At 45.1% G+C, this 18,232-nt stretch overlaps 1 protein-coding gene across 1 annotated transcript in view; it reads left to right on the plus strand.

Moving 5' to 3' along the window:
- Positions 1-18,232, plus strand: part of CDC20 (cell division cycle 20) — a 164,646-nt gene that overhangs the window by 92,431 nt on the left and 53,983 nt on the right. Inside the window, exons 7-8 of the mRNA XM_033915283.1 lie at positions 973-1,067; positions 17,160-17,388. Of these exons, the coding sequence (XP_033771174.1) occupies positions 973-1,067; positions 17,160-17,388 (324 nt within the window). The remainder of the gene's footprint in view (positions 1-972; positions 1,068-17,159; positions 17,389-18,232) is intronic.

Raw genomic sequence — 18,232 nt, forward strand, 5'->3', positions numbered from 1 at the left:
TGTTCTAGTATTAATAAATGGGTGGGTGAGAAGGGTTTCTTTTATAGTTATATATTTTAAGGATTATAAGTAAGATTGTCAAGTGATTTGTTTAAAAATTTTTCTGATTGAATATTATACACTTGTTGTAAGACTTGAAAATGAATAAAGATTTTTAAAAAAAAAATTTCCATTTTACGTGATATATAGGAGCTCTCTTTAATCTTTTCCAATTCCACTCTTTTCATTTGTCCTAAATCCTCTTCTTGCTTCTCCAATTTTTCCTTTAAATTGGTTAATGTTATCCCTTGTTGCTCCACCTTAGAAAAGACAGTACCATAATCCACTTTCAAAGTAGAAAAAGTTAATTTCAGGTTGGAATCCATGACTGATATGGCCTGCCAGAGCGCTTCCATATCAATCTTTTCAGACTTTCTCAACTCCCCAAAAGTAACAGCTCTCCCTCCCGAAGCGTCTCTCACCTCTTCTCCTCTGATGCAGGGAATTAGCTGACCTTGTTTGTCTGCTCTTTCCTCCAAAGAGTCCCGTGCAGGTGTCCCTCTCATAGTGGGATCTGAACTTCCTTTTCTAGGAGGCAGGATTCCCTCTAGCCCCTGCATCAGTTCGCTTCCGGGTTGGGGAGAGATTGGCCTTTGCTCCGGGCTCAATGACGCCCGGTTCGGTCCTGCGCTGAGATTGCCCAAGAGTTCCGGGCTCTCCCCCGAAGTGGGATAGGTTTCTTCACCCGAACGGGCAAACGTGCTCTGTATCAACGTCTGGACCATCCGCTGAGAGGCTCCAGTTGCCGGAGGGTTAGGGCGAAAGGCTCCCTTCCTCTTCCCTATATTGGAACGTGGGGAGAGTCACCACAGATACTGGCTCAGGCGAGGTAAGCAGCGCAGCTTGTTCAGGCGTCCATTCTCAACGCCATCTTGATCTCCGTGTGTCCATTTATATGAAAGATATGATCAAAATGATTTTCTTTTTCTGTAGCTTTGGGATGTTCAGCAGCAGAAACGTCTGCGGAATATGATCAGCCATTCTTCAAGAGTGGGAGCTCTGAGCTGGAACAATCATATCCTATCCAGGTAATCCTTTTAAATCAGTCTCTAGTGATCATCTGATTAGAAGAAATCTGAAACATATCTATCTATATATACTATTTGACCTGGCATTTTTTTGATCTGAAGGGATGACCCTGGGGTATTTGATTGTAATCAGCCCTGACATTTCTCCTCCTACTGCTTATCATTTCTGTAGTGTTGCCAGATGCACACAGTACATTACATTACATGGGTACGATAGATTCTGTCCTATTCAAAATTAGAAAAGAACTACAATCTATTGTGTAGATTGTAAACCGCTTTGCTCTGTACGTGTAATTAAAGCTGGTATATAAGGTTCTCAATAAGTAAATATATTTATAAGTTTATGAACTGAGGTGAAACTGGGAAATGTACATGAATAGCACTATAATATATTGTGTAAAACTACATCTTCATAAATGTTTGAATAATTAGGAAGAGATAAGATACTTCCTTAGCATCACTCCAGACCAGTCAAGATGTGTGGCTATTCCTCTGCCTATCAGCAGATGGAGATTGAACCACTCACTGATAAGAATATAAGATTGTTGCTGTTTTCCAGGTCTCGTCACATCTGGATAGGTAGAACCGACGTTTCAGCCATCATGCTGTGGTTTTCTTTAGGGTATGCTGTGAGGTCTGTAGTTTGTCTTTATAGATAGTGGATTTACTAACCTCATTGAGAATAAGGTCGGTCAACCCACTATGTATAAAGACAAACTGCAGACCTTACAGCATACCCTACACAAAGCCACAGCATGAAAGCAGAAACGTCTGTTCTACCTACCCAGATCTGGTGAGACCTGGAAAACAATCATGATGCCAGCTGCTGAAGCCTAAGAGAAAGAGAACATTAAGAGTTGTCCTACTGGGACAGATCAAAGGTCCATCAAGCCCAGTATCCTGTTTCCAATGTTGGCCAATCCAGGTCACAAGTACCTGGCAAGATTTCAAAAGAGCAAAACAGATTTTATACTACTTATCCTTGAAATAACCCTCCACATTTTACTGTAAATTTAACTTTTTCCCTAAAAACAGGGAAAAAGTGAAGTTTTCAGTAAAATGTGGGGGGTTACAACCCCCCACAACGTGGCGCGATGTCTATTAAGTAAAGTGGGGGGATTCCCCCCCACGCCCCCCCCGTCGGAGCACTAAAAACAGTAATTTAGAGCGGTGCGGCGGCACGCGCTGCGCTCAATTGTCTGGGCGCGCCTTTGTCCCGGCGCGCTTTTGACCTGACACCGGTTAGAGGATAGGGCAGAGGAGGGGTGGACAGGGTGCAGAGCCTGACAGGGGACGGAGGGAGAACATAAGAATTGCCGCTGCTAGGTCAGACCAGTGGTCCATCGTGCCCAGCAGTCTGTTCCCGCAACGGCCCCCAGGTCAAAGACCAGTGCCCTAACTGAGACCAACCCTACTTACGTATGTTCCAGTTCAGAAGGAACTCGTCTAACTTTGTCTTGAATCCCTGGAGGGTGCTTTCCCCTAAGTCAGCCTCCAGAAGAGCGTTCCAGTTTTCTACCACTCTGGGTGAAAAAGAACTTCCTTAAGTTTGTACGGAATCTATCCCCTTTTAACTTAGAGAGTGCCCTCTCGTTCTCCCAACCTTGGAGAAGATGAACAACCTCTCTATCTACTAAGTCTATTCCCTTCATTATCTTGAATGTTTCAATCATGTCCCCTCTATCTCCTCTTTTCAAAGGAGAAGAGGCCCAGTTTCTTTAATCTCTCACTGTACAACAACTCCTCCAGCCCCTTAACCATTTTAATCGCTCTTCTCTGGACCCTATCGAGTAGTATGGTGACCAGTGCTGGACGCAGTATTCCAGGTGGGGTCGCACCATGGCCCGGTACAGCGGCATGATAACCTTCTCTGATCTGTTTGTGATCCCCCTTCTTAATCATTCCAAGCATTCTGTTTGCCTTTTTTGCCACTGCCACACATTGCGCGGATGGCTTCAACTTGTCGACCAGTACTCCCAAATCTCTTTCCTGGGGGGGTCTCCGAATACTGCACCAGACATCCTGCATTTGTGTACAAGATTTTTGTTACCGACATGCATCACCTTACACTTGTCCACGTTAAACTTCATTTGCCATGTCGCGGTCCATTTCTCGAGCATGTTTGTCCTGTTACAGGTCTTCGCAATCCTCCTGCGTCTTCACTACTCTGAATAACTTCATATCGTCTGCAAATTTAATCACCTCGCTTGTCGTTCCAATTTCCAGGTCGTTTATAAATATGTTGAAGAGCACAGGTCCAAGCACCGAACCCTGCGGCACTCCACTGGTGACGCTTTTCTAGTCCGAGTATTGTCCATTTACCCCCACTCTGTTTTCTATCCTCCAAATAGTTTTTGATCCATGTGAGTATTTCACCCTCAATTCCATGGCTCGCAGAGGACATACGACGCTAGGGTAGAGAGTGTGGATAGGGTGCAGAGCCTGACAGGGGAGGGAGGGTGCAGAGCCTGACGGGGGAAGGAAATGAGGGTGCCGGGTGCAGAGCCTGGCAGGGGAGGGAGGGAAGGAAGGGTGCTGGGTGCAGAGTTTGACAGAGGAGGGAGGGTAGGAAGGGGATTGGGTGCAGAGCTTGACAGGGACAGAACCTGATAGGGCCTGACGGCAGGGCACTTGAATATTAATCCACCTGACATATTTGAGTCAACCATTTTTCCTCCTTTTTGGAGGGGAAAAAAGGGGGTCTCAACTAATGTTCCCTCTAAGGATTGATGAGGTGTGTGCAAAAAAAAAAAATGCATGAGCGACAAGTTACATACTCCACAAATTTATGAGCAGGCGCGGAGGACGAGTGCCCGTGAGATTGTGGGAGGGTGAAATACTCAAAACTTAGAAATGCCGTTTTAAATGATCAACTTTCCAATCGGTCCACGTTTTTCCTGATGTCCAGTCGCTATTGTATTCCGCTTTTATGCAAATTTTGCACTTAACACCATCAGTTTCTGAGTAATTTCCCCAAGTAGCACGTGCTGTGCGGTGCCATGCGGTAAATCCGTTTCAACATAGCATTCAGTCAACCACTCTGTTTTAAAACCCAAGCACCTCTTCTTGCCTGTGTTACATAAACTTTCCTCAGCTCGCCGCTTAGACATGGCCATGAATTCTTTAAAAATAGTGAATTCTTTGATATTTAAAGTAGCTTAATCCTATATAATAAAACGCTAGCCGCGCATGCGCACTCCTATCTGCGTGTTCTGTGAGGTGTAGGTCCGTGGCCGCAGGAGTGCGCATGCGCGAGTCCCCAGCCTTACTGGTATGTTCATGCTGTTCTTCGGTCTGCCCTGCTCCTTGCCTTAGTGTATTTTTAAGCTGAAAGACGTGGCAGCGGCTCCTCTCACGATCCCCACCTGCGTCAGAAGTCCAATGCAGTCGGGGATCTTGAGAGGAGCCGCCGCTTCATCTTTCAACTTAAAATACACTAAGGCGATCAGGGCAGACCGAAGCTTCAAAAAACATTTCAGGCGGCAGTGCGGAGCGACGGATGGAAAAAACAAGGCTCCGAGGAGGATGCGCAGGCATGGCGTCGCCCGAGGAGATCATCACAATCCCGCAAATCAGAACTGTCTACTTTTGAAATCTACTGACCTTATGCATTCCACTGACCTCATTTCCCCATACTCAGATCAATCAAGATGCGGTGCCGCGCCGGCGTTTGGCCTGAGCCGCCGCCGCTTCCTCTCACCTCCACCCGCGCTCGATTCCAGTCACACCCACTGCGTATTTTAGTGAGCGACACGAGAAAAATTATGAGCGACGCCAATGAAAATAGTGAGCGATCGCTCATGCGCTCAGCTTAGAGGGAACATTGGTGACTTATATTTGGACTGACTTGTATTCAAGTATATATGGTACTTACCGTGGTTAGATCTTTTATCCCAGGCAAGCAGGCAGCCTATTCTCACATATGGGTGACGTCATCGACGGACTCCGGATGCAGAAGCCTCGCAGACTTGCTTGTAGAAACTCAGAAGTTTTGAGAGAGCCACACCGTGCATGCACGAGTGCCTTCCCGCCCAGTGCAGGGTAAGTCTCTTCAGTTCTCAGTTTTCTGCGGAGCCGAGAAGTCTGTCTTTGACTTTCTGTGTTTAACTTACTTCGTGCCTTCTCTCACCGTGGTTTGTGTTAGTTTTCTTCAGGAATCGCTGTGTTGTTTGTTTTTTTTTTTGTTTCTTTTATTTCTAGTTTAAAAAAAAATTAAATTTTCATTTCTTCTGGTCGACTGGAGGGGCATGCTGCTCGGCCGCAGCCCAGGGGCTTTGACTTTGCGGTGGCTATTTTTCCTTCTATGTCCCGGCCAGCAACGGGCTTCAAGAAGTATAGCCAGTGTCAGCATACGATTTCCCTCACGGACCTACACCATCGGTGCCTCAACTGCCTTGGGCCGGGTCATCAACCGAAGTCATGTGAGCGCTGTGCTACTCTTCAAACTTGTGCCCGTAAACTTCGTCAAATTTTGGTGGAGATGCTTTTCGGGATAGACTCATCAGTCACACCCTCGTCTTTGAAAGCGGCCTCGTGTCCACCTTCTACTGAGGGTACTTCTGCCTCCAAGACTCCAACCTCGAGCATCATTCAGCCTTGCTCGTTTGCGGCGGCTCTTGCTTCGAGTACACCTGCTGTATCTTCCCCTGGTTCCTCAGGTCAGATAGCTCAGCAGAAAGTTCCAGGGGTGGTCATAAAGGTTGCTAATACTTCCAAGTCAAAGCACATTTCCACTGCCACTTTGGAACCTCCAGCCAAAGCAAGTGGTCCGGTTTCAGACACGGATCCATCCTTCCTTCCGGCTTCCTTCCAGACCATGTTAGAGCAGCAATTTGTTCAGTTCCTAACCAAAATGGGACCGAAGCGAGCTACTTTAATCCAGCCTGGGCATTCTGCAGACTCCTACGAGGTCGAGCCTCTAACTATGCCTCCGGCTGAAGCTACATACTCTATGCAGGGAGCAGAGTCTCTGCGAGTGTCTGGTCTGGCATCTATGCACTTGAAGCAAGGAGTAGATTCTTTGCAAGTGCCTCGACAGGAATCCTCACACTCCATACAAGGAGCAGAGTCTTTGAGAGTGCCTCGAGATTCCTCCACCAAGCATCCTGAGCTTTGATCTACAGCTTCTAGCCCCATCCATTCCTTGGTGGCAACGTCTGCTTCTATCTCAAGTTTCAAGTTTATTAAATTTTTACTATACCGACCATCAACGAGTATCTAGCCGGTTTACAAGTTAAAAATAGTACAATAAATAGTATACAAAAAAAGAAAGGGGGATTGTGGACATTTAGACTTTAACTAGACATATTGGAGAGTGAAGGCAGGGAATAATGAGATAGAAGCCAAGTCTCCTCGATCCTCGAGATCTTCTTCAAGGTACCACTCTCGTCGTCGATCAAGACCTACCTCGAGGCATACCTGCAGGCATAGCTCTTCTAAGGTGCGTCCTTCTTCAATTAAGCCTCGATTGACACCTTCCAGCTCTACTAGACCTCTGATTCCTCGATTGAGGTCTCCGCTTCCAGACCTCGAGGACTCAGTGGCTTCTATTGCTTCGTCCAAGTCTCCTTATTCTTTTGATGACTATTTTCCTGCCGAAGCTTCATCTTCGACCCAGGCTGCCTCGAGGTCCTCGAGCCCCTCTCAAGGTAAGGCATTAGCGGATCAGCTATCTTTCTCTTCTTTTCTTCGTCAGATGGCTGCTGACTTGGACCTTCAGTTAGATGCTGGTTCTAAATACTCTAAGGAGTACCTCGAAGTCATGCATCTTCCTCAACCTCCTGCAGAGTCACTTAAGCTTCCCCTTCATAAGCTTTTGTCTCAGACTTTTAAATGCTGCCTGGAGACTCCTTATGCAATTCCCGCTGTTCCAGGCAAATTGGACTCCAGGTATAAAACTCTACATTGCAAAAGATTTGAGAATCCGCAGTTGTCTCATCAGTCCCTGCTTGTGGAGTCCTCCTTGAAGAGATCCCATCCTTCCAGAGTTTATGCTACTGTTCCTCCTGGAAGGGAAGGGAAAACCTTGGATAAGTTTGGACGTCGCCTTTACCAAAATGCCATGATGTCCTCTAAAGTCCTCAATTATAATTTTCATTTTGTCACTTATTTCAAGTACCTCATTGATCTTCCTAAATTTCTCAGCTATTTAGATACACAAAAGCACTTCAAATTTCAAGAAGTCATAGCTACTTACATTACATTACATTAGTGATTTTTATTCTGCTTGTACCTTGCGGTTCAAAGCGGATTACATAAGAAGAGAACTGGACTTTTCCAGGAGGGTACATGACATTGGAGAATACAGATTGAGGATATAGACTTAATAACAGAATGATGGTAAAGACTTAATAACATCGGAAGATGTTTTGAACAGCAGTGTTATGATTTCTTGGGGGATGAGGTGAGGGAGATTAGGTAGATTGTATATACTTTTTGAACAGTGTTTTGATTTCTTTACGGAATGTCTTGAGGTCGGATGTTGTGGTTAACAATCTGGTGATGGAAGGTTCGAGTTTTGCTGCATGTGTTGCCAAGAGGCTATCATAAAGCGTTTTGCGATGAGTACCCTTGAGTGGTGGGTATGAGAATGATGTCAGTGTTCTTCTTGTTCTGGGTGGAAGGTTACGGTTTAGGCGATCATTTAGATAGGTAGGTGCAGTACCGTTAATTACTTTGAAGAGTAGACGGTATAGTTTGAATTGAATTTTGGCTCGAATCGGTACTCTTGTCACAACTCAGATTATATCTTCTCCAGTCTTCTTATGATGCCTTTGAGTTGTCTGCCAGGGCAATTGCTTGTTCTGTAGCAATGCGCTGCCTAGCTTGGCTTCGCACCATAGACATAGACCCTAATCTTCAGGACCGCTTAGCTAATATTTCTTGTGCAGGCAATGAACTCTTTGATGAATCTATCGAGGCTGCCACCAAGAAATTGTCTGAACATGAAAAATCCTTTGCATCTATTGTCAGACCAAAGCCTAAGCCAGTTCCTACCAAGCTTGCACGCCCTCCTCCAATTTTCCAGAGGCATTTTGCTCCGAGAGCGGCTCCTTACACTCGTCCGCCTCTCAAGAAACAGCAGAATCAAAAGCAACAGAAATCTCAGCCTTCTGCTGCACCTAAGTCTGCACAGCCTTTTTGACTGTTTAAAACAGAGCATAACCTCAACCGTTCTGTCTCTATCTTTTTTTCCCCTATTGGAGGTCATCTCCATCATTTTTATCATTGATGGGAGATAATTACATCCGACCTTTGAGTGCTGTCAATCATCAGAGAAGTATACTCTTCATTTCACTCAGGTTCCACTAGAGCTTCTCCAAGACAGTATCCTTCTAGTCCATCCCAGACCGCCCTTCTTCAGGAAGCTCAAGCTTTGCTTCGTCTCCATGCCATCGAACTAGTTCCTTCGGAACAGCAGAACAAGGTTTTTACTCCCGTTACTTCCTTGTTCCGAAGAAGACTGGCGATCTGCGACCCTTTCTGGATCTCAGGGCTCTCAACAAATTATTAGTCAAAGAAAAATTTTACATGTTGTCCCTGGCATCCCTTTATCCCCTTCTAGATCAGAACGACTGGTTATGCTCTCTGGATCTCAAGGAGGCTTACACTCGTATTCCTATTCATCCAGGCTCCTGTCAATATCTCAGATTTCGGGTGGGGAATCTGCATTATCAATACAGAGTGCTACCCTTTGGCCTGGCTTCATCCCCCAGAGTGTTCACCAAGTGCCTGGTAGTGGTAGCAGCAGCTCTAAGGAACCATGGTCTTCAGGTGTTTCCCTACCTAGACGACTGGCTCATCAAGGATTCCACACCTCAGAGGGTTATTGTAGCGACCCAACTGACTACTTGGTTCCTACAAAGTTTGGGATTCAAAATCAACTTTCCCAAATCCCAACTTCAGCCCTCTCAGAATCTACAATTCATCGGAGCTATTCTTGACACTGTCCAACTCGGAGCATTCCTTCCGCAACAACATCTGGAAGCTCTCTTTCAACTCTGTCATGCAGTGTCTTTTCTCTCTTCAATCTCAGCAAGACACATGATGGTACTACTAGGTCACATGGCCTCCACAGTACACATGACTCCTTTTGCCAGACTTCATCTCAGAATTCCTCAGTGGACCCTGGCATCTCAGTGGACGCAGGCTTGTGACCCACTTTCTCGACACATTGCAGTCACTCCTTCCTTGAGACAGTCTCTCCGCTGTTTGATGCTCTCTTCCAATTTCTTCAGAGGCTTACTGTTTCAAATTCCCCCCTCTCCACCAGAAGGTCCTCACAACAGATTCCTCAACCTATGCTTTTGGTGCTCATCTCGATGGTCTCCGTACTCAAGGCCAGTGGACCAGTGCGGATCGTTGGTGTCGCATCAATCTGTTGGAATTCAGAGCGATCTTCAACGCTCTCAAAGCTTTTCAACATCTTTTTCACGACTAGGTAGTCCTCATTTGGACAGATAACCAAGTTGCCATGTACTATCAACAAATAAGGAGGGACGGGATCTTCATCCTTTTGTCGAGAAGCTCTGAAGGTTTGGGACTGGGCAATCTGCTACAACACCTTCCTAAAAGCTGTCTACATCCAAGGGGCGAAAAATTGCTTAGCGGACAACTTGAGTCGTCCTCTGCAACCTCACGAATGGACACTCCATTCCTCGTCTCTACATTACATTTTTTCACAGTGGGGAACGCCTCAGATCTCTTTGCAGCTCCCCACAACCACAAACTGCTTCAGTTCTGCTCCAGGATATAGTCTCCTCATTGCCTCGAAGCAGATGCTTTTCTACTGTAATGGACGAATCTCTTCCTGTATGCATTCCCTCTCATTGTCAAGACTCTTGTCAAGTTGAACGCTCATGCCACCATGATTCTGATTGCTCCTCGGTGGCCGAGACAACCTCGGTACTACTTCAACTCGGCAGCAGGGAGCCATATCTTCTGCCAGTTTTTCTGCCTCTGCTTACACAGAGTCAAGGATCTCTACTTCATCCCAACCTGCAGTCTACTAGTGCTGCCCAATTTAGGAAAAATATTTTGATTCGATTCGGCCTATTGAATCGATTTTTCAATTCGATTAGATTTTCCTGCCCAATTGGGTGTTTTGTTCAAACATCCTGGTGGGTTTATTTTATAGCCTCTTCACCCACTTTGCCTTCTCCTAACCACACTGGCGCTGTGGTGTAAACAAAATAAACAAACAAAAAAGACTTTTCCTCTCTCTGTTAAATTCTAGCTCACATTTGTGGTCTAACAAAAGCTCTGGCAGGATATACATTTCAAATCTGACATATTGTAATCACAAAACAGAAAATAAAATTATTTTTTCTACCTTTTGTTGTCTGGTCGTTGTTCAAATCTTGTTGGTCCCAGGCTCTGATTGTGTTCTGATAGCTTGCTTGCCAGGGTCTCCTTCTTTCTTCTTTCTCCATGGTAACCATCCATCTGCCATCTCTGTCCTCCCCTTCCGTTTCCCTTCCCTCCACTGGAGGTCTGGTATCTTTCCTTTTTTTCATCTCCATCTACAGATCCACCTTTTCTCAACTATCCTTTCATCCAGCATCTCTCCCTTTCTGTAACTTTCATCCCTAAATCCCATTGTCCACCATCTCTCTCCCTCTCCTCTGTTTTTAGACCCCTTATTTCTTCCCCCAGAAGTCCGGCATATGCAAGTCTCTTTGAACCCCCTCTTCCCTCCCTTCCTCCGTGTACTTCTACACCAGGGCCCCCTCCCCTGAACGTCTGCACCCTCCTGAAGTTCTGCGTATTCAATTTTCCTAATTACAGGACCTTCCCTGCAGAAGATCGCTGGCTCTAGCGATCTTTGCAAGCTGCCATATGTCATCTGAGTTGTCTTCTCTCTGCCACGGTCCCGCCCCTCCTCTGACATCAAAGAAGGGGCAGGACCGCGGCAGAGAGAAAACAACTCGGACAATGTATGGCAGCTTGCAAAGATCGCTAGAGCCAGCGATCTTCTGCAGGGCAGGCTGCTGAAATTAGGTAAATTGATGTGGGGAAGCCACCTTCCGACTGACCTTCCCCACTCGCTTTCTAAAGCAGGAGCGGCTGACTAGCAAGAGGCAGTGCTGCCGCTCCTGTTTTACGGACGAGGGGGGAGGGTCAGTCAATGAATCGGGAGACCGATTTTTTTTTTTTGTCGTGGTAAATCGATTCGAATCGGGCAGCCCGATTCTCAGCTTCCCCAGCCCCCTGCTGATTTCAGCTTCCATCCCCAGCCCCCAAAACTCACCAGCCCCCCTGCCGATTTCAGCTTCCAGCCCCCAAGACTCACCAGCCCCCCCTGCCGATTTCAGCTTCCAGCCCCAGCCCCCAAGACTCACCAGCCCCCCCTGTCGATTCACCTTCGAGCCCCAGCCGCCAAGACTCATCAGCCCCCCTGCCGATTTCAGCTTCCAGCCCTCAAGACTCACCAGCCCCCCCGCCGATTCTCAGCCCCCCCCCCCTGCCGCCGATTCTCAGCCCTTCTGCCAGTTATCCTTTGCTTCAGAGGTCTGCTCGCTCCCCCCTTGACGCTCCCACGTCCTTTCATTTCTTTTGATGTAACTTCCGGTTTCGCAAAACCGGAAGTTACATTAGATGGGAATGAGTCCGGCGGCTGGTGGTGAAAAAAAGAATTAACTGGAATCGGGGCTGAATCAGTGAGTCCGGTTTTTAACCAAAACGAACCGATTTGAATCGTGAATCGGGCAGCACTAATCTCTACACATGACAGCTTGGTACCTCTCAACATAACCCCTCTTCAGTTTTCTGAACCTGTAAGAGACATTTTAGAGGCTTCTATAAAGCCTACCACTAGACAGTGCTACCACTAAAAATGGACTAGATTTTTTACGTGATGCATCTCTTGCGATAAGGAGCCTCAACATTCCTCCTTATCTTCTGTGCTAGGTTATCTTTTGCACTTATCCAGCTCTGGCCTCAAGTCTACATCGATTCGAGTCCATCTCAGTGTAATTGCTGCTTTCCATCAGCCTATTGAAGGGAAACCCCTCTCTGCTCATCCGGTGGTTTCCAGATTCATGAAAGGACTTTTCAAAGTCAAGCCTCCAGTGCTTTAGGATCTCAATGTTGTTCTTGCTCAATTGATGAAGCTTCCATTTGAACCAATGTCTGCGGCGCATCTGAAGTATCTCACTTAGAAAGTGGTGTTTCTCATTGCCCTCACATCTGCTCGAAGAGTCAGTGAGCTGCAAGCTTTAGTTGCTGATCCACCTTTCACTGTGTTCCATCATGACAAGGTGGTCCTTCATACTCATCCTAAATTCCTACCTAAAGTGGTGTCAGAATTTCATCTCAACCAATCTATTGTTCTTCCAGTGCTTTTCCTAAGGCCTCATTCTCATCCTGGAGAATCAGCTCTTCATACTCTGGACTGTAAGCGTGCTTTGGCCTTCTATTTGGAACGCACCAAACCACACATTACTGCTCCTCAACTTTTTGTCTCCTTCGATCAAAATAAGTTGGGACATCCAATCTCTAAGCGTACCATCTCCAATTGGATGGCTGCTTGTATCTCTTTCTGCTATGCCCAGGCTGGATTACAACTACAGAGTCAACTCACAGCCCATAAAGTCAGAGCAATGGCAGCTTCAGTAGCTTTCCCCAGATCTACACCTATTGAGGAAATTTGTAAAGCTGCTACTTGGTCCACGGTTCATATTTTCACTTATCACTATTGTCTGGATACTTTCTCCAGATGGGATGGACAGTTTGGCCAAACAGTATTACAAAATTTATTCTCCTAAGTTGCCAACTCTCTCACCATCCCATTGAGGTTAGCTAGGAGGTCACCCACTAGTGAGAATACCTGCCTGCTTGTCCTGGGATAAAGCACAGTTACTTACCGTAACAGGTGTTATCCAGGGACAGCAGGCAGCTATTCTCACGTCCCACCCACCTCCCCTGGGTTTACTTCTCTGCTAGCTATCTGAACTGAGGAGACACGCCCGGTGCATCGGGCGGGAAGGCACTCGCGCATGCGCGGTGCGGGCATCTTGAAACTTCTGAAGTTTCTTCAAGCAAGTATGCTTGTGAGTCATCCGCATCGGGGCTCTGTCGGTTGACATCACCCACTAGTGAGAATAGCTGCCTGCTGTCCCTGGATAACAACTGTTACGGTAAGTAACATTGCTATTTCTGCCGGTCCATAGATGTCAAAAGTTTGAAGAACACTAAACCACCCATGCAGGCCACCGAGTAACTCTGTGACAGACACAAAATACTCACAAAAAACTTAGATTACAGAGACACAAAAAGGCACACAGCTAAGTTTTACAACTGATAATTATCATGTTCCATAAACTAACACTGCAATATTGCCTAACCTGCTAAACTATAGGAGCTAATACTGCACTTACCATGAGTTTGGGAAAGAGGTTGCACTGAGCTCTGCTGGTCGGATGGTTTACTGCACGGCTGATGGAACTGGTCTTGTGGGATGATGGTAAAAGGTGTTCAACACTACAACACTAGCTATCAGTCTGTCTTGGTTATCCAGAAGCAAAGTCCAGTTCTCTGAATGCAGATAGTCTTTTGCACTCTTTCTCTGGAGTACAGCATAGCACACTAACTGCTCTCTGCAGTCTTGTTCCTGGAGCAGCACACGAAGTCCAGTCCAAGCTTGGACACTTTTCTTCCAATTGTCTATCATGCAACTCCTTTCTTCCCTCCTGCTCCAGACTTAGGTTCCAACTCCAAGTACCAACCCCAACTAACTGCCCACTGCCTTTTTCCAGGCATTCTCAGAGACCAATCAGTGCCCAACTTGCAGGGGTACTTTTTGGATCACATAGCACCAGCCATGAAGCCTGCTAGACGGTATCAGATGTAACACAAATCATCCAGTAGATAAGACCCAAGGCACCAGATAGCTTAGTTCTGCAGATTCAATCCTCTGGAAAAGCAAAAGGGCCCAGGACTGGCAAAGATGACCTTGTCTGACTCGCAGCTTGTAAAATTCCAAGATGTGCAAGCAGGAGAGAGAATGGTTCTTTTGGCCTGAGTCAACCACAGGCCTAAAATGGTATGCAGGAATTGCCCTACAGTCCTTATGAGTTTCAAGTTTTTATTTGTATTTGATGAATCACTTATATTGTTACTAAGCGATTTACAACTTCATAAAACAAGTTTATATAAATAAGCAAAATAACTTAAAACTAACAATTTTGAGACATACACAAAATGTGAAGGATAGAGGGGTAAAGTTACATCTTCATAGCTTAAGAAAATAGACTCTTGACTCTTTCTGGCGTTTCCCTCGCCTATGCTTGGATTTCCATGCTGCTATGAGGTCTATTATTTTACTGTCTCCATTATATAGTTTGTTCTTGGTTCTTCCCTTTTTCCTCTTGTTGAGGACGGGTTTCTTCTGATTAGTCTTTATTTTCTTCCTTTGCCTCTGCCTACTTGTATCAGAGAGTATACCTGATTTTTTTTTTTTTTTGGTGAGGCAACAAGTTTGTTTCCTTAGAAGCCAACTCTCTCTCTCCATCCCTTTACTAAAGCTAGGGAGTCTCACTTGTGAGAATATGCTGCCTTCTTGTCTAAGGATAAAGCACAGTTACTTATTGTAACAGGTGTTATGCAGGGATACCAGGCAGATATTCTCACAACCCGCCTACCTCCCCTAGTTGACGTCTTCACTTGGACATAGAACTGACAACCTCATGAGTCAATGTCGGGTGGAAAGGCACTTGCGCATGCATGATGCGGGCAGTTTTGTGTTTTGTTTTTTTGTAAATCTTTATTGAGTTTCCAAAGCTAACAAAAATGCAATACAATATCTATACAAATAATAGTAATCATATATGCATTTATAATCAATCAGTATCCATACAACTGTAAAACCCCCCCACCCAACCAACATTTTCATAATAGAACCATATAAAAGAAATCCCGCCCTCCCTCCCCCTGGGTATGTGTGTACCAACAGAAAAAAAAAGAAAGACAACTATAATGAATCCACAAAAGACGTTAATGGGCCCCAAATTAACTTGAATCTCTTAGTATGCCCCAGCATATCCGCATTCATTTTCTCATACCTATAACTTAAGCATAAATTTGCCCACCGAAAAGTAAAGCTAAGGCGTTCCAGTTCTTCCAATTGCGAGTAACCATTTGCATGGCTATCCCAGTCATAATAAGGAAAAGCTGACATTTATATCTGTCCAATGAGGGCTTCAGATGTAATATCATCCCAACTATCTCATATGTCAATGGAATTGATAATTAAGAATAGCATTAATCTGTCCCCATATTGACTTCCAAAAATTGAATATCAAAGGACAATAGAATAGCAGATGATCCAGTGTCCCTATATAAAGATGACAGTGCCAGGATCTATTAGATTTAGAACTGTCTAACTTTTGTAACCTAACTGGGGTCCAAAAAGATCTATGAAACAAGAAAAACCATGTTTTTCTCATAGATGCTGACACTGTACATCTCATAGAAACATAGAAATAGACGACAGATAAGGGCCACGGCCCATCTAGTCTGCCCACCCTAATGACCCTCCCCTACCTTTGCCCTGTGAATAGATCCCATGTGTCGATCCCATTTGACCTTAAAATCAGGCACGCTGCTGGCCTCAATCACCTGCAGTGGAAGACTATTCCAGCGATCAACCACCCTTTCAGTGAAAAAGAATTTCCTGGTGTCACCTCGTAGTTTCCCACCCCTGATTTTCCACGGATGCCCTCTTGTTGCCGTGGGACCCTTGAAAAATAAGATATCTTCCTCCGCCTCGATGCGGCCCGTGAGAATCTTGAATGTCTCGATAATGTCCCCTCTCTCTCTGCGCTCCTCAAGCGAGTATAGCTGTAATTTGTCTAGCCGTTCTTCATACGGGAGATCCTTGAGTCCCGAGACCATCTGGGTGGCCATTCTCTGAACCACTCCAGTCTCAGCACATCCTTGCGATAATGCGGCCTCCAAAATTGCACACAGTATTCCAGGTGGGGCCTTACCATGGATCTATACAATGGCATAATGACTTCCGGCTGACAGCTGACGAAACCCCTGCGTATGCAACCTATGATTTGTCTTGCCTTGGATGAAGCTTGCTCCACTTGATTGGCAGTCTTCATGTCCTCACTGACGATCACCCCTAAGTCTCGTTCTGCTACTGTTCTTGTTAGGATCTTGCCATTAAGGGAATAAGTCTTGCATGGATTATGGCTGCCCAGGTGCATAACTCATCCTCCAAGTCCAATTTCATGGCCATTGAGTAGCAGAAATTTGCTGCTTCATCTCAATGCTCCAAATGTCTCTAAGACTAGTTTTTGGTTTCTTATTCATATAACCAGATATTAATTTATACCACTGAGCGGCTTGTTGCCCTAGGAAATTCGTCTGGAAGCACAGGACCTGCAAGCTATAATGATTTTTTAAATTACGCCAATCGGGGAACCCCTTCTGAATGGTTACTTCAACTGCAACCACTTGTAAATTTGAGACTTTGGAATGCCAAAAGATTGTTGCAGTCGTTGAAAATCAAGCATGTTCCCATTTGATAAAACATCATCTAGTGTACATATACCTGCCTGCATCCAGTGCTTCCAGAAAATCCCAGATTCACCAATGTGAATCTTGGAGTTTAACCATAAGGATTGATAAGTAGATTTCTCTACTGGAATATCTGTTAGTTTATTAATAAATTTCAAGGTTTTCCAAGTGTCAAATAAAATACTATTGTCTTTAACTTGATACTCAACAACCAAACCAATCCATTACTTGATACATGCATGATAGCTTTGCTAAAAGCTTTGTGACAGTTCACTTTACCACTGTTCATTCTGGGCTCCACGGATGCTGTCGCCCACGTGTGAAAATATTTGCCTGCTGTCCCTGGATAACACCTGTTATGGTAAGTAACTGCTTTTGGGGTCAGTAAATGCAAGACATTCTTAACTTTTGTGTTGGGGGGGGGGGGAATGAAGGTAATACTTAGCTTTTAGAAGAGTTCCTGCAGTGTAACTGTTACTGGGAATCTTATTGCTGTAGAAATCATGAAATGCTATGAGAATTCACCCTTGCAAGTTGTCATAGAAATAATTTCTTTCCTTTTTTTAGTGGCTCTAGGACTGGCCATATTCATCATCATGATGTCAGAATAGCTCAGCACCATGTAGCTACACTTCAGGGTCACACTCAAGAAGTTTGTGGACTCGAGTGGTCACCTGATGGTCGTTACCTGGCCAGTGGAGCCAATGACAACCTAGTTAATATTTGGCCTTCTGCACAAGGTGATGGGGAATTGTCTCCTATCCAAACCTTCACTCAGCATCAAGGAGCTGTTAAGGTGAGCAGTCTATGATGGTGGTTAAGCTGAGGTCAGATAAATACCACTATGTCTAAACTTTTGATCAAAAATGTTTCCTGCTTAACATCTTGTATTTCAGCACATGGAAGACACAAAATGAAGTGAATATACCTGTCCCTTTTGTTAGATCAATAGCCAAACTGAGCTGACACACAAAATTCCTTTTCAGCCAACTGACCAAGAGTAATGGTGGCATCACTCAAAATACTTACCAAAAATGTGCTCCTTGAAGCTCTGTTGCTTTTTCCACATTGTCTTCTCCCTGCAGGTAATTTTATCTTTCCAGAGCAAGTGTACAGCATTGTGTAATCCTGATGATACTGTATCCTCGAGCTACAGGTTTTTACCTGATCACAGTCTGGATAGTTAAGGCATATGCTGTTAGTAAAGTGGGTGAACAAAGCTCCTCCAATTCCAGAGGTTGCACTTCTAAATTACAGTCTCAAATAGCAATGGCTTAGTGACTGCTTGCTATGCAAGTGAGATCAGGAGAATGAATGTGTTGCATTCAGGCATGATGACTGCATTCTGGAGGCATATCTATAAGTGGGGGCCTCTGTTTAGGTACTTCAAGTAGAAGTCTGTTCCACTAGGTTTCATCTCATAGATTAGCAGTTTAACTCTGTATCATTGCATCTAACATTGCACCCGCCCTAGAGCTGGTGTAGGGTGTGGGTACCAAAATGAAGTGGGGATATGTATAATCTTTGGTATTCTCTAGGTTAGAAGCATAAGTGTGAGTCCTTTCCATATACACCCCCTTTGCATCATGCAATGCTAAGTTATTCCAGGACTAGTGGATTATTTCTATCTACCCTCCAGG

The sequence above is a fragment of the Geotrypetes seraphini genome, chromosome 12 (assembly GCF_902459505.1).
Source record: "Geotrypetes seraphini chromosome 12, aGeoSer1.1, whole genome shotgun sequence".
Taxonomy (NCBI): Eukaryota; Metazoa; Chordata; class Amphibia; order Gymnophiona; family Dermophiidae; genus Geotrypetes; species Geotrypetes seraphini.